The following is a 22009-nucleotide window of genomic DNA, read 5'->3' on the forward strand; positions in this document are numbered from 1 at the left end:
CATGTTGCCTTGTGGTGGAAGTGCTAGATTCTAATGGAGGGTAAAGTGTTGAAATATTACGGTTAATTTTGCAAGTCCCTGTGTTGCTGTAACCTTTCCCTAAAATTGAAAGCACAAGATAACGTTTCCTCTGCTGCAATATGTACCTTAAACCCAATGTCAGGAGAGCATTCCTATTGTGACAATTCCGGTGTGACATTTGCATTTCCCTCTTTGGGCATCCGTATCTGCCTGACTGGGATTGCCAATCATGTCAAACTTGGGGCAGTTTTATGCGATGTACAAATTCTCTGCAGCCAGCAAAGACAGTTGAAAGCAGATCGCAGAGATGACACAATACTATTCTAACATAATAAAAACAGAAAACGCTGTAAATCTCAGCAGGTCAGGCAGCATCTGTGGAGAGAGAAACCGCGTTAGCGTTTCGGGTCTGTGACCCTTCGCCAGAACTGGGAAAGTTTGAGTTGTAACAGGTTCTTAAGGAAGTGCAGGGCCAGTGAAAGGGGGAGGGGAGGAAAGAACAAAAGGGAAGGTCTGTGATAGGATGGAAGGCAGGAGAGATTAAGAGGCAAAAGGGACGATGGGAAATAACGAGATGATAATGGCACAAGTTGGGAAACAAAAGAAGGGTCTAAACGGAGAGTGAATAGTGGAATCATCACCAGCTGCCATGGGAAAGAGGAGGGTGATTTAACATACTGGGGATACATTTTACTTTGAGCGATGGTTTAAAATGGGCGATAGCTAATCGGCAGCCGGTTTTACATCTCTCCCAATTTCTTTTACCGTTTACTTCAAATTTTTAAGCGGCCAGTTGTTATGTTCAGGAATGCACTGCCTGAAAGGGCAGTGGAAGTACATACAATAGTAACGTTCAAAGGGGATTGGTTATGGATGCGTTTATTTGTACTAACTGAAAGACAGCCGTTTCTTTAATTGGCTCTCCATTATCATATGATCTATTGCTAATTGGTCCCCTTGGAGGATAAGTTTTCTCTGGAATGTGTAACTGGAACTGCCCAACCCAAGTTCTGATTGACTTTCCGATTTCTAATTCGATCCATTTTGACCAGAAGCCACAGAGGATAGATCTCCCCAAAAGCCACCAAGTTCCAGCTGAAGACCCTTACCACAGCGCAAGTGGGGGCATTGTGTTCGGATTGTTAACAGGTTTATTGGGTATGAAGTGAATAGTGAGTGTCGTGACTTCTGGATATCATCCACTCCAACGATGCCCTTTGTAACACATGCACTGAGCTTGTGCGCACCAGAGGGTTGGAAGAACATGATCCGTCTTCCCCGAGTTCCCTCTCTCCATTCCGATCCCTCCCCACCTGTGTCTCTCTTCCCCCGCCTCCCCGCCCCCGTGCTCGCTCACACCCCCGCCATGCTCTCTCTCTCTCTCTCTCTCTTTCCCACCCCACACCGTGCTCTCTCCTCACCCTAGGCTCTCTCGACTGCCCCGGGTGCTCTCTTTCCCCGCCCCCCCCCCCCTAGGCTCGCTCTCTCTCTTTCTCTCTCTCCTCGTGGAGCACTTTACGGTGCCGCTTGACTCTGCACGTATAGTAAACAGCTGCTGAGATAACTGGTAACTACGGAGAGCTCAGACTATGTAATTGGGCTTCCGATGGCATGCATCAAATCTCTCCTGAGAAACAAACTGCTCCTGGCCACCCCGCTTCTCTCTCTCTCCCTGCCCGGGGCTTGTGGCTCGGGGCCGGGTCGGAAGCTCGGGGCTCGGCGCTGCGGGTGGCTTGGCGGATGCGTGGAGGATGTGCTTGGCTGCTCGGATCTCAAGGCTGCTACTGGATGGATCGGAGGCAACGTGGTGTTGGATCGGGGGACTGGCGGGGTGGGTGGGGAAGGATGGGAGAGGATGAGAGAGGAGGACGCATGCACAGGGTTACTGGGAATTGCGCGGAGAGGGGGGCGGAGCTGGAGATATTTGTCCTAACTGTCGCTTCCATTAGTACAAATAGTTACACTGATTGGTTATATAATTGAAAAGGAAAAATTTGCAGGGCTATGGGGAAAGAGCAGGGGAATGGGACTAATTTAATAGCTCTTTCAAAGAGCCGGCACAGATGGGTCGAATAGCCTCTTTCTGTACTGTATGATTCGACGATGTCTCTCTCCGTCAATTCAATTCCTTTCCGTTCCCTTTGATGCAGTGTTTGACCACTGTGCTATATTTTGTTTTTATAAATCGGGAAATTTAATTTGCTATTTGACTGCTCAATTGCATAATAGATCTAAATCCTGCAGGGAATCTTTAGTTGCATACTCTGCCTCTACTGCTCTTCCTATTGTCGTGTCACCAGCAAACGTCGCTGGCTTAGTTGGTTTTGATATCCAGGCCACTAACGCAAATTAAAAGCTAGAGTGTTCAAACATCAATTCCCAAAGGACTCTACTTAACACTTCTTACATGGGCACTATCTCATTCTTTTTTAAAACTATCTTCTTATCTCGTCCCACATTCCACACTGGTTTTTTTTGTGGCTTTTAATACAATTAGAAATCGTTCTTGTTGTCAAAGTTGTCTGATAGTGCAAATTTTTGATATACTTTGTTTGGACTATCTACTTCATCTGCAGCAACTACAAAGTGAGCAAAAAGAAAGAAAGATTTGGATTTATATAATGCCTTTCACAACCACCGGATGTCTCAAAGCGCTTTACAGCCAATGAAGTACATTTTGGAGCACAGTTGTAACGTAGGAAAGATAGAATCTTCTCCTTCTACGTCCACACTGTGTGTTTTGAATTAAATTACTGCTGCCCAGAATAGTTTCCTTTATTTGACCAGGTATTCGTGTTCTGCCAATGGGCCAATAGTTACCTGGATCGGATTTGTTGCCCTTTTTAAAAATTGGTACCATGATTGCTTGCTTCCAGTCCTGCGGAACCTCACCTGCCTGTCCAGTGATTCCTGAGGATGTAACTAGTAGAGTGGACAAGGGAGAACCAGTGGATGTGATGTATTTGGACTTTCAAAAGGCTTTCGACAAGATCCCACACAAGCGATTAGTGTGCAAAATTAAAGCACATGGAATTAGGGGTAATGTATTGATGTGGATAGAGAACTGGTTGGCAGACAGGAAGCAAAGAGTCGGAATAAACGGGTCCTTTTCAGAATGTCAGGCAGTGACCAGTGGGGTACCGCAAGGTTCAGTGCTGGGCCCCCAGCTATTTACAATATACATTAATGATTTAGACGAAGGAATTGAGTGTAATATCTCCCAAGTTTGCAGATGACACTAAGCTTGGTGGCAGTGTGAGCTGTGAGGAGGATGCTAAGTGGCTGCAGGGTGACTTGGACAGGTTAGGTGAGTGGCAGATGCAATATAATGTAGATAAATTTGTGGTTATCCACACTTTGGTGGCAAAAACAGGAAGGTAGAATATTACCTGAATGGTGACAGATTAGGAAAAGGGGAGGTGCAATGAGACCTGGGTGTCATAGAAACATAGAAAATAGGTGCAGGAGCAGGCCATTCAGCCCTTCTAGCCTGCACCGCCATTCAATGAGTTCATGGCTGAACATGAAACTTCAGTACCCCATTCCTGCTTTCTCGCCATACCCCTTGATCCCCCGAGTAGTAAGGACTTCATCTAACTCCCTTTTGAATATATTTAGTGAATTGGCCCCAACCACTTTCTGTGACACAGAATTCCACAGGTTCACCACACTCTGGGTGAAGAAGTCTCTCCTCATCTCGGTGCTAAATGGCTTACCCCTTATCCTTAGACTGTGACCCCTGGTTCTGGACTTCCCCAACATTGGGAACATTCTTCCTGCATCTAACCTGTCTAAACCCGTCAGGATTTTAAACGTTTCTATGAGGTCCCCTCTCATTCTTCTGAACTCCAGTGAATACAAGCCCAGTTAATCCAGTCTTTCTTGATAGGTCAGTCCCACCATCCCGGGAATCAATCTGGTGAATCTTCGCTGCACTCCCTCAATAGCAAGAATGTCCTTCCTCAAGTTAGGAGAACAAAATTGTACACAATACTCCATGTGTGGCCTCACCAAGGCCCTGTACAACTGTAGCAACACCTCCCTGCCCCTGTACTCAAATCCCCTCGCTATGAAGGCCAACATGCCATTTGCTTTCTTAACCGCCTGCTGTACCTGCATGCCAACCTTCAATGACTGATGTATCATGACACCCAGGTCTTGTTGCACCTTCACTTTTCCTAATCTGTCACCATTCAGATAATAGTCTGCCTCTCTGTTTTTACCACCAAAGTGGATAACCTCACATTTATCCATATTATACTTCATCTGCCATGCATTTGCCCACTCACCTAACCTATCCAAGTCACTCTGCAGCCTCATAGCATCCTCCTCGCAGCTCACACTGCCACCCAACTTAGTGTCATCCGCAAATTTGGAGATACTACATTTAATCCCCTCGTCTAAATCATTAATGTACAATGTAAACAGCTGGGGCCCCAGCACAGAACCTTGCGGTACCCCACTAGTCACTGCCTGCCATTCTGAAAAGTACCCATTTACTCCTACTCTTTGCTTCCTGTCTGACAACCAGTTCTCAATCCATGTCAGCACACTACCCCCAATCCCATGTGCTTTAACTTTGCACATTAATCTCTTGAGAGGGACCTTGTCGAAAGCCTTCTGAAAGTCCAAATATACCACATCAACTGGTTCTCCTTTGTCCACTTTACTGGAAACATCCTCAAAAAATTCCAGAAGATTTGTCAAACATGATTTCCCCTTCACAAATCCATGCTGACTTGGACCTATCATGTCACCATTTTCCAAATGCGCTGCTATGACATCCTTAATAATTGATTCCATCATTTTACCCACTACTGAGGTCAGGCTGACCGGTCTATAATTCCCTGTTTTCTCTCTCCCTCCTTTTTTAAAAAGTGGGGTTACATTGGCTACCCTCCACTCGATAGGAACTGATCCAGTTCAATGGAATGTTGGAAAATGACTGTCAATGCATCCGCTATTTCCAAGGCCACCTCCTTAAGTACTCTGGGATGCAGTCCATCAGGCCCTGGGGATTTATCGGCCTTCAATCCCATCAATTTCCCCAACACAATTTCCAGACTAATAAAGATTTCCCTCAGTTCCTCCTCCCTACTAGACCCTCTGACCCCTTTTATATCCGGAAGGTTGTTTGTGTCCTCCTTAGTGAATACTGAACCAAAGTACTTGTTCAATTGGTCTGCCGTTTCTTTGTTCCCCGTTATGACTTCCCCTGATTCTGACTGCAGGGGACCTACGTTTGTCTTTACTAACCTTTTTCTCTTTACATACCTATAGAAACTTTTGCAATCCGCCTTAATGTTCCCTGCAAGCTTCTTCTCGTACTCCATTTTCCCTGCCCTAATCAAACCCTTTGTCCTCCTCTGCTGAGTTCTAAATTTCTCCCAGTCCCCAGGTTCGCTGCTATTTCTGGCCAATTTGTATGCCACTTCCTTGGCTTTAATACTATCCCTGATTTCCCTAGATAGCCACGGTTGAGCCACCTTCCCTTTTTTATTTTTACGCCAGACAGGAATGTACAATTGTTGTAATTCATCCATGCGGTCTCTAAATGTCTGCCATTGCCCATCCACAGTCAACCCCTTAAGTATCATTCGCCATGGTACATCAGTCATTGAAAGTTGGCATGCAGGTACAGCAGGCGGTGAAGAAGGCAAATGGCATGTTGGCCTTCATAGCGAGAGGATTTGAGTATAGGAGCAGGGAGGTCTTACTGCAGTAGTACAGGGCCTTGGTGAAGCCACACCTTGAATATTGTGTACAGTTTTGGTCTCCTAATCTGAGGAAGGACATTCTTGCTATTGAAGGAGTGCAGTGAAGGTTCACCAGTCTGATTCCTGGGATGGCAGGACTGACATATGAAGACTGGATCGACTAGGCTTATATTTACTGGAATTTAGAAGAATGAGAGGGGATCTCATAGAAACATATAAAATTCTGACGGGATTGGACAGGTTAGATGCAGGAAGAATGTTCCCGATGTTGGGGAAGTCCAGAACCAGGGGTCACAGTCTAAGGATAAGGGATAAGTCATTTAGGACCGAAATGAGGAGAAACTTCTTCACGCAGAGAATTGTGAACCTGTGGAATTCTCTACCACAGAAAGTTGTTGAGGCCAATTCGTTAAATATATTCAAAAGGGAGTTAGATGTGGCCCTTACGGCTAACGGAATCAAGGGGTATGGAGCAAAAGCAGGAATAGGGTACTGAAGTTGCAAAAATGATCAACCATGATCATATTGAATGATGGTGCAGGCTCGAAGGGCCGAATGGCCTACTCCTGCACCTACTTTCTATGTTTCTATGTTTCATGATAATATCCAGTATTCTACAGATTTCATCCCTAGTTTCCTTCAAATTCCAAGGAGATTTAATCTCTTTCATTTACACAGATTTCAATACCTTCTGGACTTTGAGCATATGGCAAAACTTGATCAGCAAGTTTAATGTTTAACAGTTTTATCTTCACATTCAGTGACATACTTAACTTTCAGAATCCTGACCGCTCCCTGAGAGCGGTAGATTATCACACAATAAACCTGCAGTGATTATGTCGTAATTGTTGATGGCTTGCAGGAAGACACAAGCACAATTGCTGAGCCACGGATAATAAAATAATCCTTACCAATTGCCCAATTTCAATTTATACAGCCGTATATACACACACTCACATATATACCGACACACCATCATCATCATCACCAGAGGCAGTCCCTCGAAGCGAGGATGACTTGCTTCCATGCCAAAAAGGTTCACTGGTGTTTCAATGAAGGACCTAATATTCCAGGTCCCGAACTACATCTTGAAGGGTAGATGATGCCTGTGCGTGGATTTTTTTTAACGTGTGGTGGCTGTTGCACCCCAGCCACCACACGGGCTTGACAGAGCTAGGTCTTGATCCAGTGGCAAGGATTACCCAAGACGATTGGAGACCAGCTCTGCTGCACGGACCTAGTGCGCACACATATCAGCCATAAACTCACTGAATGGCGGTGCAGGCTCGAAGGGCCGAATGGCCTACTCCTGCACCTATTTTCTATGTTTCGCAGTGTGGGCTGGCCTGTGCTGCCTCTGGGCATTTCGCCTCTCCTGGGCCCCGAACTCACGCCTCGCCTACATTACACGATAAAAAATAAATCTTCGCCCCACACACACACACATACACGCACACACACACACACACACACACATATATAATATATAACACACACATATTTTATATAAATATAGAATTATAGGGAATAATTCTCTGCCTGGCAAGTAACCTGGCAGAACTGATCATCCGTCTATTGTGGAACCTACCCCATATGCAACCCATTGATTTCAGCGGCTTGTGAATCTTTGTAATTCTCTGCCCCAGAAGGCTGTGGAGGCTGAGTCCTTGAGTATATTCAAGGCTGAGATAGCTAGATTTTTGGACTCTAGGGGAATCAAGGGAAATGGAGATTGGGCATGAAAGTGGAGTTGAGGTCAACAATCAGCCATGATCTTACTGAATGGCGGAGTAGGCTCGAGGGGCTGTATGACTGACTCCTGCTCCTATTTCTTATATTCCATGGAATGAAACTCAGGCAGGTTTTATAACGAGTGGGCGATATTCTCTGCCGGATTATCACACAGGCAGTGAAGTTGAAAATTACCCGCATAGATTTAAAGAATGCTACAACAGAGAAACAGGCCTTTTGGCCCATCAGTCTGTCAGTGTTTTACATCACGTGAGCTACCCTAGTCGAATCCCACCTCCTATCCCTTCCCCATAACTTTCAATATTCATATTTTTCAAGCAACTATTTAAATCCCCTTTAAAAGGATTTATGGGTACTGCTTCAATGATGGTTTGTGGCAGAGAATCCATATTCTAAAATACCTACTGTGTAAAGAATTTGTTGTGTCCTCTTGTTACATTCTCGCCAACCACTGAAAGCAGTAGGAACATAGGAGCAGGAGGAGGCCATTCAGCCCCTCAAGCCTGTTCTGCCATTCAATGAGATTAGGGCTGATCTGCGCCCTCCATGTGCCCACCTTTGGCCCATATCCCTTAATACCTTTGATTAACAAAAATCAGCTTAAAAATTAACAATTAATCTAACATTGATTGCCGTTTGCAGAAGAGAGTTGCAAACATCTACCACCTTTTGTAGAAGTGTTTCCTGATGTCACTCCTGAAAGGTTATGGCTCTAATTTTTAGACTATGCCCCCGAGTCCTAGAATCCCCAAACATTGGGAATAGTTTCTCCCGATCTATCCTATCTTGAAAACTGCAAGTCTATGTTCATTAGACAGATGTAGATATACAAGTCTAGCATGATTTAGTTACACTTTGCACGTCATATTTCAAAGTGTCAAAAGTAAATGTAAAGAAGCGAACAGCCAGTTGTCGTGGTGCACATTGGGACCAATGATATAGGTAAAAAAAATGGATGAGGTCCTACGAGACGAATTTAAGGAGCTAGGAGCTAAATTAAAACGTAGGACCTCAAAAGTAGTAATCTCGGGATTGTTACCAGTGCCACGTGCTAGTCAGAGTAGGAATCACAGGATAGCTCAGATGAATACGTGGCTTGAGCAGTGGTGCAACAGGGAGGGATTCAAATTCCTGGGGCATTGGAACCAGTTCTGGGGGAGGTGGGACCAGTACAAACCGGACGGTCTGCACCTAGGCAGGACCGGAACTAATGTCCCAGGGGGAGTGTTTGCTAATGCTGTTGGGGAGGAGTTAAACTAATATGGCAGGGGGATGGGAACCAATGCAGGGAGACAGAGGGAAACAAAAAGGAGACAAAAGCAAAAGACAGAAAGGAGATGAGTAAAAGTGGAGGGCAGAGAAACCCAAGGCAAAAAACAAAAAGGGCCACTGTACAGCAAAATTCTAAAGGGTCAAAGTGTAATAAAAAGGCAAGCATGAAAGCTCGGTGCCTCAATGCAAGGAGTATTCGGAACACAGGAGAGGGCTGTGAGCTAGTTAGAATGGGTGAGAGCTCAGATGAACAGGATCCCAAGAAAGAATGCAAAAGGCAGGAGGCAACAGAGCAGAGTAGCACTGGGGTAAGTGTAAACCACAAGGTGATAGGAAGGGACAATATGTATGAATATAAAGGGGCTGCAGGAGGGATCAAAACTAAAAATCATGGTTTAAAAACTAGTATTAAAACACTCTACCTAAATGCACGCAGCATTCGAAATAAAGTAAATGAGTTGACGGCACAAATCATTACAAATGGGTATGATTTGGTGGCCATTATAGAAACGTGGTTGCAGGGTGGCCAAGACTGGGAATTAAACATACAGGGGTATCTGACAATTCGGAAAGATAGACAAGGGAAAGGAGGTGGGGTAGCTCTGTTAATAAAGGAAGATATCAGGGCAGTTGTGAGAGACGATATTGACTCTAATGAACAAAATGTTGAATCATTGTGGGTGGAGATTAGAGATAGTAAGGGGAAAAAGTCACTGGTGGGTGTAGTTTATAGGCCCCCAAATAATAACTTCACGGTGGGGCGGGCAATAATCAAAGGATTAATGGAGGCATGTGAAAAAGGAACGGCAGTAATCATGGGGGATTTTAACCTAAATATCGGTTGGTCAAATCAAATTGCACAGGGTAGCCTTGAGGAGGAATTCATAGAATGCATACGGGATTGTTTCTTAGAACATATGTTACAGAACCTACAAGGGAGCAAGCTATCTTAGATCTGGTCCTGTGTAATGAGACAAGAATAATAAACGATCTCCTAGTAAAAGATCCTCTCGGAATGAGTGATTACAGTATGGTTGAATTTGTAATACAGATTGAGGGTGAGGAAGTAGTGTCTCAAACGAGCGTACTATGCTTAAACAAAGGGGACTACAGTGGGATGAGGGCAGAGTTGGCTAAAGTAGACTGGAAACACAGACTAAACGGTGGCACAATTGAGGAACAGTGGAGGACTTTTAAGGAGCTCTTTCATAGTGCTCAACAAAAATATATTCCAGTGAAAAAGAAGGGCAGTAAGAGAAGGGATAACCAGCCGTGGATAACCAAGGAAATAAAGGAGAGTATCAAATTAAAAACCAATGTGTATAAGGTGGCCAAGGTTAGTGGGAAACTAGAAGATTGGGAAAATTTTAAACGACAGCAAAGAATGACTAAGAAAGCAATAAAGAAAGGAAAGATAGATTACGAAAGTAAACTTGCGCAAAACATAAAAACAGATAGTAAAAGCTTTTACCGATATATAAAACGGAAAAGAGTGACTAAAGTAAATGTTGGTCCCTTAGAAGATGAGAAGGGGGATTTAATAATGGGAAATCTATGTGGAATCTATATGGGTAGAGCTGCAGAACACCAAAGGGCAAAAAACGTTAGTAGGAGTTGTGTACAGACCTCCAAACAGTAATAGGGATGTTGGGGAGGGCATCAAACAGGAAATTAGGGGTGCATGCAATAAAGGTGTAGCAGTTATAATGGGTGACTTTAATATGCACATAGATTGGGCTAGCCAAACTGGAAGCAATACGGTGGAGGAGGATTTCCTGGAGTGCATAAGGGATGGTTTTCTAGACCAATATGTTGAGGAACCAACTAGGGGGGAGGCCATCTTAGACTGGGTGTTGTGTAATGAGAGAGGATTAATTAGCAATCTCATTGTGCGAGGCCCCTTGGGGAAGAGTGACCATAATATGGTGGAATTCTGCATTAGGATGGAGAATGAAACAGTAAATTCAGAGACCATGGTCCAGAACTTAAAGAAGGGTAACTTTGAAGGTATGAGGCGAGAATTGGCTAGGATAGATTGGCGAATGATACTTAGGGGGTTGACTGTGGATGGGCAATGGCAGACATTTAGAGACCGCATGGATGAAGTACAACAATTGTACATTCCTGTCTGGCGTAAAAATAAAAAGGGGAAGGTGGCTCAACCGTGGCTATCTAGGGAAATCAGGGATAGTATTAAAGCCAAGGAAGTGGCATACAAATTGGCCAGAAATAGCAGCGAACCTGGGGACTGGGAGAAATTTAGAACTCAGCAGAGGAGGACAAAGGGTTTGATTAGGACAGGGAAAATGGAGTACGAGAAGAAGCTTGCAGGGAACATTAAGGCGGATTGCAAAAGTTTCTATAGGTATGTCAAGAGAAAAAGGTTGGTGAAGACAAACGTAGGTCCCCTGCAGTCAGAATCAGGGGAAGTCATAACGGGGAACAAAGAAATGGCGGATCAATTGAACAAGTACTTTGGTTCGGTATTCACTAAGGAGGATACAAACAACCTTCCGGATATAAAAGGGGTCAGAGGGTCTAGTAAGGAAGAGGAACTGAGGGAAATCTTTATTAGTCGGGAAATTGTGTTGGGGAAATTGATGGGATTGAAGGCAGATAAATCCCCAGGGCCTGATGGCCTGCATCCTAGAGTACTTAAGGAGGTGGCCTTGGAAATAGCGGATGCATTGACAGTCATTTTCCAACATTCCATTGACTCTGGATCAGTTCCTATGGAGTGGAGGGTAGCCAATGTAACCCCACTTTTTAAAAAAGGAGGGAGAGAGAAAACAGGGAATTATAGACCGGTCAGCCTGACCTCAGTAGTGGGTAAAATGATGGAATCAATTATTAAGGATGTCATAGCAGTGCATCTGGAAAATGGTGACATGATAGGTCCAAGTCAGCATGGATTTGTGAAAGGGAAATCATGCTTGACAAATCTTCTGGAATTTTTTGAGGATGTTTCCAGTAAAGTGGACAAAGGAGAACCAGTTGATGTGGTATATTTGGACTTTCAGAAGGCTTTCGACAAGGTCCCACACAAGAGATTAATGTGCAAAGTTAAAGCACATGGGATTGGGGGTAGTGTGCTGACGTGGATTGAGAACTGGTTGTCAGACAGGAAGCAAAGAGTAGGAGTAAACGGGTACTTTTCAGAATGGCAGGCAGTGACTAGTGGAGTGCCGCAAGGTTCTGTGCTGGGGCCCCAGCTGTTTACATTGTACATTAATGATTTAGACGAGGGGATTAAATGCAGTATCTCCAAATTTGCGGATGATACTAAGTTGGGTGGCAGTGTGAGCTGCGAGGAGGATGCTATTAGGCTGCAGAGTGACTTGGATAGGTTAGGTGAGTGGGCAAATGCATGGCAGATGAAGTATAATGTGGATAAATGTGAGGTTATCCACTTTGGTGGTAAAAACAGAGAGACAGACTATTATCTGAATGGTGACAGATTAGGAAAAGGGAAGGTGCAACGAGACCTGGGTGTCATGGTACATCAGTCATTGAAGGTTGGCATGCAGGTACAGCAGGCGGTTAAGAAAGCAAATGGCATGTTGGCCTTCATAGCGAGGGGATTTGAATACAGGGGCAGGGAGGTGTTGCTACAGTTGTACAGGGCCTTGGTGAGGCCACACCTGGAGTATTGTGTACAGTTTTGGTCTCCTAACTTGAGGAAGGACATTCTTGCTATTGAGGGAGTGCAGCGAAGGTTCACCAGACTGATTCCCGGGATGGCGGGACTGACCTATCAAGAAAGATTGGATCAATTGGGCTTGTATTCACTGGAGTTCAGAAGAATGAGAGGGGACCTCATAGAAACGTTTAAAATTCTGACGGGTTTAGACAGGTTAGATGCAGAAAGAATGTTCCCAATGTTGGGGAGGTCCAGAACCAGGGGTCACAGTCTGAGGATAAGGGGTAAGCCATTTAGGACCGAGATGAGGAGAAACTTCTTCACCCAGAGAGTGGTGAACCTGTGGAATTCTCTACCACAGAAAGTAGTTGAGGCCAATTCACTAAATATATTCAAAAGGGAGTTAGATGAAGTCCTTACTACTCGGGGGATCAAGGGTTATGGCGAGAAAGCAGGAAGGGGGTACTGAAGTTTCATGTTCAGCCATGAACTCATTGAATGGCGGTGCAGGCTAGAAGGGCTGAATGGCCTGCTCCTGCACCTATTTTCTATGTTTCTATGAAATGTGGAAATGGCTGAGACCTTGAACAATTATTTTGCTTCAGTCTTCACAGTGGAAGACACAAAAACCATGCAAAAAATTGCTGGTCACAGGAATGTGGGAAGGGAGGACCTTGAGACAATCACTATCACTAGGGAGGTAGTGCTGGACAGGCTAATGGGACTCAAGGTAGACAAGTCCCCTGGTCCTGATGAAATGCTTCCTAGGGTATTAAAAGAGATGGCGGAAGTTATAGCAAATGCATTCGTTATAATCTACCAAAATTCTCTGGACTCTGGGGAGGTACCAGCGGATTGGAAAGCAGCTAATGTAACGCCTCTGTTTAAAAAAGGGGGCAGACAAAAGGCAGGTAACTATAGGCCGGTTAGTTTAACATCTGTAGTGGGGAAAATGCTTGAAGCTATCATTAAGGAAGAAATAGCGGGACATCTAGATAGGAATAGTGCAATCAAGCAGACGCAACATGGATTTATGAAGGGGAAATCATATTTAACTAATTTACTGGAATTCTTTGAGGATATAACGAGCATGGTGGATAGAGGTGAACCGATGGATGTGGCGTAGTTAGATTTCCAAAAGGCATTCGATAAGGTGCCACAAAAAAGGTTACTGCGGAAGATTAAGGTATGCGGAGTCAGAGGAAATGTATTAGCATGGATTGAGAATTGGCTGGCTAACAGAAAGCAGAGAGTCGGGATAAATGGGTCCTTTTCGGGTTGGAAATCGGTGGTTAGTGGTGTGCCACAGGGATCGGTGCTGGGACCACAACTGTTTACAATATACATAGATGACCTGGAAGAGGGGACAGAGTGCAGTGTAACAAAATTTGCAGATGACACAAAGATTAGTGGGAAAGCGGGTTGTGTAGAGGACACAGAGAGGCTGCAAAGAGATTTAGATAGGTTAAGCGAATGAGCTAAGGTTTGGCAGATGGAATACAATGTCGGAAAATGTAAGGTCATCCACCTTGGGGAAAAAAAACAGTAAAAGGGGATATTATTTGAATGGGGAGAAATTACAACATGCTGCGGTGCAGAGGGACCTGGGGGTCCTTGTGCATGGATCCCAAAAAGTTAGTTTGCAGGTGCAGCAGGTAATCAGGAAGGCGAATGGAATGTTGGCCTTCATTGCGAGAGGGATGGAGTACAAAAGCAGGGAGGTCCTGCTGCAACTGTACAGGGTATTGGTGAGGCTGCACCTGGAGTACTGCGTGCAGTTTTGGTCACCTTACTTAAGGAAGGATATACTAGCCTTGGAGAGGGGGTACAGAGACAATTCACTAGGTTGATTCCGGAGATGAGGGGGTTACCTTATGATGATAGATTGAGTAGACTGGGTCTTTATTCATTGGAGTTCAGAAGGTTGAGGGGTGATCTTATAGAAACATTTAAAATAATGAAAGGATAGACAAGATAGAGGCAGAGAGGTTGTTTACACTGGTCGGGGAGACTAGAACTAGGGGGCACAGCCTCAAAATACAGGGGAGCCAATTTTAAACTGAGTTGAGAAGTAATTTCTTCTCCCAGAGGGTTGTGAATCTGTGGAATTCTCTGCCCAAGGAAGCAGTTGAGGCTAGTCATTGAATGTATTCAAATCACAGATAGATAGATTTTTAACCAATAAGGGAATTAAGGGTTATGGGGAGCAGGCGGGTAAGTGGAGCTGAGTCCACGGCCAGATCAGCCATGATCTTTTTGAATGGCGGAGCAGGCTCGAGGGGCTAGATGGCCTACTCCTGTTCCTAATTCTTATGTTCTTGTGTTACGTTCTTATGAAGGTAAGCCAGTTATGTCCTGCTTATTTCTTCTAACCCGGAGCCAGGAATTCACAAGCAAATTCCCCTCACTAACAGAACCAATCTCTGGCAGGTTGTGTTTGTTTACAGCAATTAGATTCAGTTGGCCTTAAAAGGGACAGGCTGGTTCAAACACACCGCTTTTGCAGCACTGTATGTAATACATTGGCCCAGAAATTCCAGCCTCCCGGGTCCGTACGGAGTGTGTATGGACCCGGGAAGGTATCACAAAAGCTGGTTTTCAGCGCACAATGTGCATGTGTTGAAAACCGGCTTTTCCAATCCGTCAAGTTGGAGCTTGATAGATCCAACCCATCTCTACATCCAGGACATTTGCACGGACAAGATTGTGGTATTTACCCATATCTTGCCCAGCGGATGTCCTGAAAACTCTTGTGCCTGATAAAAGCGTAAGAGTTTTAAAATACACAAAAACATAATAAAATAAAATGTAAAAAACACATGTTATTGTTAAAAGCCCTCCCCACTATGGCAAGTTTATTTTAAACCATAATTTAAAAAACGTTTAAAAAAAACAGAAAAATATTTTTTTTTATAATACATAAATATATTTAATTTAAATTAATAAAAATATGTGATGTATTTTTTCTATTTTTTTATTTGTGTTTGGGGTGTTTCTCAATCATAATAATGGGAACTCCAACTTACGGAGTTCCCATTATTATGAATGAGAACATACTTTACCTGGATTGGCTGCCCAGAGCCATGTGACTGCAGCTCCAGCCCTGTGCATGTCCCGACGTGCATGTGCTGTAACGCGACACACAGTCAGTGGAGGCCTCAGGACTGGGAACTCGCGTGGGCGCAGCAGGTTCAGGTAGGTGTGCATCTTTTTAAACTTTTTTACCCGATTGCCCGCAGGAAGCAGCCGACTGGGATTTCTAGGCTATGCATTACACCACATAACATTTCTATCCTAACACTGGAATCGCCCACTTACTGTGAGGAATGATGTGGGGTATACCTTGCAAGGTAACATGTGTGATTTCCAGACAGTCAGATTCTGTCATATAAGGCTTATAAACAACTGGGCCTGGCTTGGTGACTTACAATGCTGTATGGAGCCCTTGATAAAATTACGGTCTGGCAATCACTTCCTGGGTGTATGTCCATAACTCTGCAATCCCAGAGAGCCACCTGTAGAACCGGCCTTTCCAAATCTGTGCATTGCTTTCCATCATTCCAGGGCTCTTAATAGAGCCATCAAATTAAAAACATTTGCATTTATATAGCGCCTTTCACGGCCCCCGGACGTCTCAAAGCGCTTTTACAGCCAATGAAGTACTTTTTGAAGTGTAGTCACTGTTGTAATGTAGGAAACGCGGCAGCCAAATTGCGCACAGCAAGCTCCCACAAACAGCAATGTGATAATGACCAGATAATCTGTTCAGTCACCTGAAAACTCACTTTTAGAGTGGAAGCAAGTCTTCCTCGATTTCGAAGGACTGCCTATGATGATGAATGACCAGATAGTGTTTCAGTGCTGTTGCTTGAAGGATAAATATTGTGCCCAGGACACCGGGAATAACTTCCCTGCTCTTCTTCGAAATAGCACCATGGGATCTTTTACGTCCACCTGAGAGAGCAGAGGGGGGGTCCTCGCTTTAATGTCTCATCCAAAAGAGGACACCTCCGACAGTGCAGCACTCCCTCAGCACTGCACTGGAGTGTCAGCCTCGATTTTTGTGCTCAGGTCTCGGGGAGTGGGACTCGAACCCACAACCTTCGTGACTCAGAGGCCAGAGTGTGCTACCCCACTGAGAGTACTCCTCACCTGAGATTTTCCGCAGTGAAGGCTCGGTTCAAATCGCAGTCCACGTAGCGAGAGCATCTGAGCACGGCGGCCGGATTGCTGAGGAAGGGCTGCACCTCAAAGGTCGAGCGCTGGATCTCCGTCCTGTCCTTCAGCCAGTGCCTGACTAAAAATACCCCCGACAGTTCATTGCCGTGAGTGCCACCGAATATAGCGATCCTGCGGACTGCAGGCAGGCAGGCAGCCCCAGCAGAAGCCATGGCTGGCTGTGGAAAGAGAGAGAGAGAGAAAACTCTTGCAATACCAACACTTTTTTAAAAAAAACTTTGGGCGAAAGTGAAACTTGGATCGTCCTAGCGAGGCTCGCCCATTGGTCTTAACTTCCCCCAAATCGATTGCATATCATTGCTGCTGAAATAACCGATCAGTCAAGAGTTCGTTCATGCCAAGTAACAGTCAGGGGATTGGAAAGCATTCTGTACTGAGATCGCGACCTGACTAAACCTGTGGGCGTTTCCAGACACGCCCTGATAATGAATATGGACAGCTCGCTCGCTTCCTGGTTATCCAGGCTGACAATCTGGCAAACTGAGTTCCCTGTGCACCTATCTATCTGTACTGGATCTATTTGAGGATATCTGTTCAAATTGCTTTCAAACATTTAATAGTCTGGACAGCACATCTTACTTTAAAAAGAAACTGATATGTACCATCATTTTTCACTATTGTGCTGTACTTCCTCTTGTGCGAGTGAAATTATCAACATAACAGGAAGATTTCCTCGTGTCCTAAATGCCACGGAGGAAGACCTTGTTCAGGGGGAGGGGGAAAAGAAGGAGAGAAGTCCTGTTATAGTGTGTGTGGGGGGTATTTATGACTCTGTTGAGTGAGAGTGAATCCTCTGAGAGATTGAGCCTATACTCGCTGGAGTTTATAAAATGAGAGGTCATCTCATTGAAACATATAAGATTCTGAGGGGGATTAACAGGGTAAATGCTGAGAGGTGGTTTCCCCTGGCTGGAGAGTCTAGAACTAGAGGGCATAGTCTTGGGATAAGATTTTTCAAAATCATTAAGTGTCTGGACAGAGTAGATAGAGAGAAGTATTTCCCATTGGCAGAAGGGTCGGGAATCAGAGGACACAGATTTAAGGTGATTGGCAAAAGAACCAAAGGCGATATAAGAATTTTTTTTTAACGCAGTGTGATTATGTTCTGGAATGCGCGGCCTGAAAGGGTGGTGGAGGCAAAATCAATCTTATCTTTCAAAAGGGAGTTGGATAAGCATCTGAAGGACCAACGTGGACCATTTCCCATATCTCAGGAGCCTCCAATCAACAAAGGCAGATATTGATGTGGAGATTCAACATCGCCACCAATGTGCCAGTGCAGCCTTTGGCCGTCTGAGGAAAAGAGTTTTCGAAGATCAGGCCCTCAAATCTATCACCAAGCTCATGGTCTACAGGGCTGTAGTAATACCCGCCCTCCTGTATGGATCAGAGACATGAACCTCAAGTCGCTGGAGATATATCACCAACGATGTCTCAGCAAAATTCTGCAAATCCCCTGGGAGGACAGGTGCACGAACATCAGTGTTCTCGTCCAGACCAACATCCCCAGCATTGAAGCATTGATCACATTCGATCAGCTTCACTGGGCAGACCACATAGTTCGCACGTCAGACACCAGACTCCTTAAGCAAATGCTCTATGCGGAGCTCCTTTATGGCAAACGAGCCAAAAGTGGGCAGCGGAAACGTTACAAGGACACCCTCAAAGCCTCCCTGGTGAAGTGCGACATCACCAATGACACCTGGGAGTCCCTGGCCGAAGACCACCCTTGGTGGAGAAAGTGCACCCGGGAGAGCCTTTCGAGTCTCAACGCTGAGAGCATGAAGAGGTCAAGCGCAGGCAGTGGAAGGAGTGCACGGCAAACCAGTCCCACCCCTCCCCTCGACAAATATCTGTCCCACCTGTAACAGGGTCTGTGGCTCTCATATTGGACTGTTCAGCCATCAAAGAACTCACTTTAAGAGTGGAAGCAAGTCTTCCTCAATTCCGAGGGACTGCCTATGATGATGATGATGAAGAATAAAAAATGCTGGGCTACGGGGAAAGGACAGAGGAGTGGAACTAGCTGAGAGTCGGCACAGGCTCGATGGGCTGAATGGCCGCCTTCCATCCTGTAACCATTCTATGATTCTAAGGGGTTGGCCATTTATGGCTGGAGTGAGGGGGAGGGGAGGAGAGGAAGGGAACGGGGTAGGGGAGAGAAGGGGAGGGGGAAAGGGAGCGGGGAGGGGGAGGGGAGGGGAAAGGGAAGGGGAGAGTGAGGGGAGGGGAAAGAGGAGGGGGAAGGTTAGGGAGAGGGGATGGGGAAGAGGAGGGGAAGGAATGGAGGGGGAGGGGAGGGAAGAAAGGAAGGACAAGGAGTGAAGGTGAAGGAAGGGAGGGAAAGGGAGTGAGGGGCGGGTGGAGTTACAGGAGTTGCAGCCTAACAATCTTGAACTTCACATAAAAATAAATGGGCTTAACCTTATCTTTTCTTTTACTTAACAATTGATAGATTTTTAATCTAAAAGTGTGACATTTGGGTTTATCCATGTTCAACAAACCAGCTGACACTCACTCCCCCAAAACCTACTTGATCTCTGTATTTTATAGTCTCTTGAACACTCTTAGTTCAACTTAACTCTATTTATTTGGGAGATCTCAGACAGCCATGTGGAGCTTTAAAATGGCGTTCCTTCACTGACCCGCTCTCTCAATATGGTTCCCTATAACTCCTAGCTAGAGGGCACTATACATTATCTTGTTACAATCTCTTCCTCTTTCATCGAACCGCTTCCCTCCTGTCCCCTTCACAGGTGGCCACGATCTCTCAGCCCGATCCCTGGGAGCAAGAAATCAGCTCCTGCAATGCGAATTTGCACAGCAACAGCTGACGTGCTGGCCCAGGGGGTGAAAAGCATAAACATTTGCAGACACAAGCACAAGGCTGTGGATGCTGGAAATCTGAAATCAAAAACAGGAAAAGCTGGAAATACTCAGCGGGTCAGGCAGCATCTGTGGAGAGAGAAACAGAGTTAACATTTCAGGTCGATGACCTTTTGTCACATTTGCATACACCTGTCCATCAGTCACACAAAGTTGGAAATCGGCAACACAGTCGTAAATAGTTCAATAAAATGTTATGTAATGAATGCAAAGACTTACATAACAGAAACATGTTACAATCCGAGAATTACAATGGTCTTTTTTGTTACTTGTTTTCTTTTAATGAGCTAAATTAATTACCTTTCTGGCCAACAAGCATCTAAATGCTGGGCAAGCCTCTGCAGCTACACTGGCCCACTTCCCATTTGTTTGTTGTCAAAACAACTCCACCATTCTATTAATTATTTCACACTGTAATTGTGCGAAGTGACTTGGAGTAATGCTTAATATTAAGTAGAACGACATCCACGTTACAGCAAAGACGTGATAGCATTAGAGAGGGTGCAGAGGAGATTTACGAGAATGTTGCCTGGACTGGAGAATTTTGGCTATGAGGAAAGATTGGATAGGCTGGGGTTGTTTTCTTTGGAACAGAGGAGGCTGAGGGGAGACCTTATTGAGGTATATAAAACTATGAGGGGCCGTGATAGAATGGATAGAAAAGACCTATTTCCCTTGTGGAGAGGTCAACAACCAGGGGGCATAGATTTAAAGTAATTGGTAGGAGGTTTAGAGGGGAAATGTTTTCACCCAGAGGGTCATCATAGGCAGTCCCTAGGAATTGAGGAAGACTTGCTTCCACTCCTGAAGTGAGTTCTTTGGTGGCTGAACAGTCCAACACGAGAGCCACAGACCCTGTCACAGGTGGGACAGGTATTTGTCGGGGGAATGGGGGAGTGGCACTGATTTGTCACACACTCCTTACGCTGCCTGCGCCTGACCTCTTCACGCTCAAAGGGTGGTAGGGGTCTAGAACTCACTGCCTGAAAGGGTGGTAGAGACAGAATCCCTCACCACATTTAAAAAGTACCTGGATATAGAAACATAGAAAATAGGTGCAGGAGCAGGCCATTCGGCCCTTCGAGCCTGCACCGCCATTCAATGAATTCATGGCTGAACATGCAACTTCAGTACCCACTTCCTGCTTTCTCGCCATACCCCTTGATCCCCCTAGTAGTAAGGACTACATCTAACTCCTTTTTGAATATATTTAGTGAATTGGCCTCAACAACTTTCTGTGGTAGAGAATTCCACAGGTTCACCACTCTCTGGGTGAAGAAGTTTCTCCTCATCTCAGTCCTAAATGGCTTACCCCTTATCCTTAGACTGTGACCCCTGGTTCTGGACTTCCCCAACATTGGGAACATTCTTCCTACATCTAACCTGTTTAAACCCGTCAGAATTTTAAACGTTTCTATGAGATCCCCTCTCATTCTTCTGAACTCCAGTGAATACAAGCCCAGTTGATCCAGTCTTTCTTGATATGTCAGTCCCTCCATCCCAGGAATCAGTCTGGTGAACCTTCGCTGCACTCCCTCAATAGCAAGAATGTCCTTCCTCAAGTAAGGAGACCAAAACTGTACACAATACTCCAGGTGTGGCCTCACCAAGGCCCTGTACAACTGTAGTAACACCTCCCTGCCTCTGTACTCAAATCCCCTCGCTATGAAGGCCAACATGCCATTTGCTTTCTTAACCGCCTGCTGTACCTGCATGCCAACCTTCAATGACTGATGTACCATGACACCCAGGTCTCATTGCACCTCCCCTTTTCCTAATCTGTCACCATTCAGATAATAGTCTGTCTCTCTGTTTTTACCACCAAAGTGGATAACCTCACATTTATCCACATTATACTTCATCTGCCATGCATTTGCCCACTCACCTAACCTATCCAAGTCACTCTGCAGCCTCATAGCATCCTCCTCGCAGCTCACACTGCCACCCAACTTAGTGTCATCCGCAAATTTGGAGATACTACATTTAATCCCCTCGTCTAAATCATTAATGTACAATGTAAGCAGCTGGGGCCCCAGCACAGAACCTTGCGGTACCCCACTAGTCACTGCTGTCATTCTGAAAAGTACCCATTTACTCCTACTCTTTGCTTCCTGTCTGACAACCAGTTCTCAATCCACGTCAGCACACTACCCCTAATACCATGTGCTTTAACTTTGCACATTAATCTCTTGTGTGAGACCTTGTCGAAAGCCTTCTGAAAGTCCAAATACACCACATCAACTGGTTCTCCCTTGTCCACTCTACTGGAAACGTCCTCAAAAAATTCCAGAAGATTTGTCAAGCATGATTTCCCTTTCACAAATCCATGCTGACTTGGACCTATCATGTCACCTCTTTCCAAATGCGCTGCTATGACATCCTTAATAATTGATTCCATCATTTTACCCACTGCCGATGTCAGGCTGACCGGTCTATAATTCCCTGTTTTCTCTCTCCCTCCTTTTTAAAAAAGTGGGGTTAC

The 22009-nt window shown here is 45.1% G+C and overlaps 2 protein-coding genes across 3 annotated transcripts in view; one reads left to right on the forward strand and one right to left on the reverse strand.

The window, feature by feature from the left end:
• The window catches only part of aspa (aspartoacylase), a 47726-nt gene extending 28448 nt beyond the window's left edge, over positions 1-19278 (reverse strand). Inside the window, exons 1-2 of one of the 2 annotated variants that reach the window (XM_070857037.1) lie at positions 19175-19278; positions 16555-16799 (exon numbers count right to left, since the gene is read on the reverse strand). In XM_070857037.1, the coding sequence (XP_070713138.1) occupies positions 16555-16793 (239 nt within the window). In that variant the 5' untranslated portion in view covers positions 16794-16799; positions 19175-19278. Of the gene's footprint in view, positions 1-16554; positions 17060-19174 lie in introns of those variants that run through there. The other variant, XM_070857036.1, reaches the window with a different exon arrangement.
• The window catches only part of LOC139226346 (spermatogenesis-associated protein 22), a 135185-nt gene continuing 128753 nt past the window's right edge, over positions 15578-22009 (forward strand). The window contains exon 1 of the mRNA XM_070857035.1: positions 15578-15597. The gene's annotated coding sequence lies outside the window, so the exon portion shown is untranslated. The remainder of the gene's footprint in view (positions 15598-22009) is intronic.

Source organism: Pristiophorus japonicus, chromosome 16, assembly GCF_044704955.1.
Source record: "Pristiophorus japonicus isolate sPriJap1 chromosome 16, sPriJap1.hap1, whole genome shotgun sequence".
Lineage (NCBI taxonomy): Eukaryota > Metazoa > Chordata > Chondrichthyes > Pristiophoridae > Pristiophorus > Pristiophorus japonicus.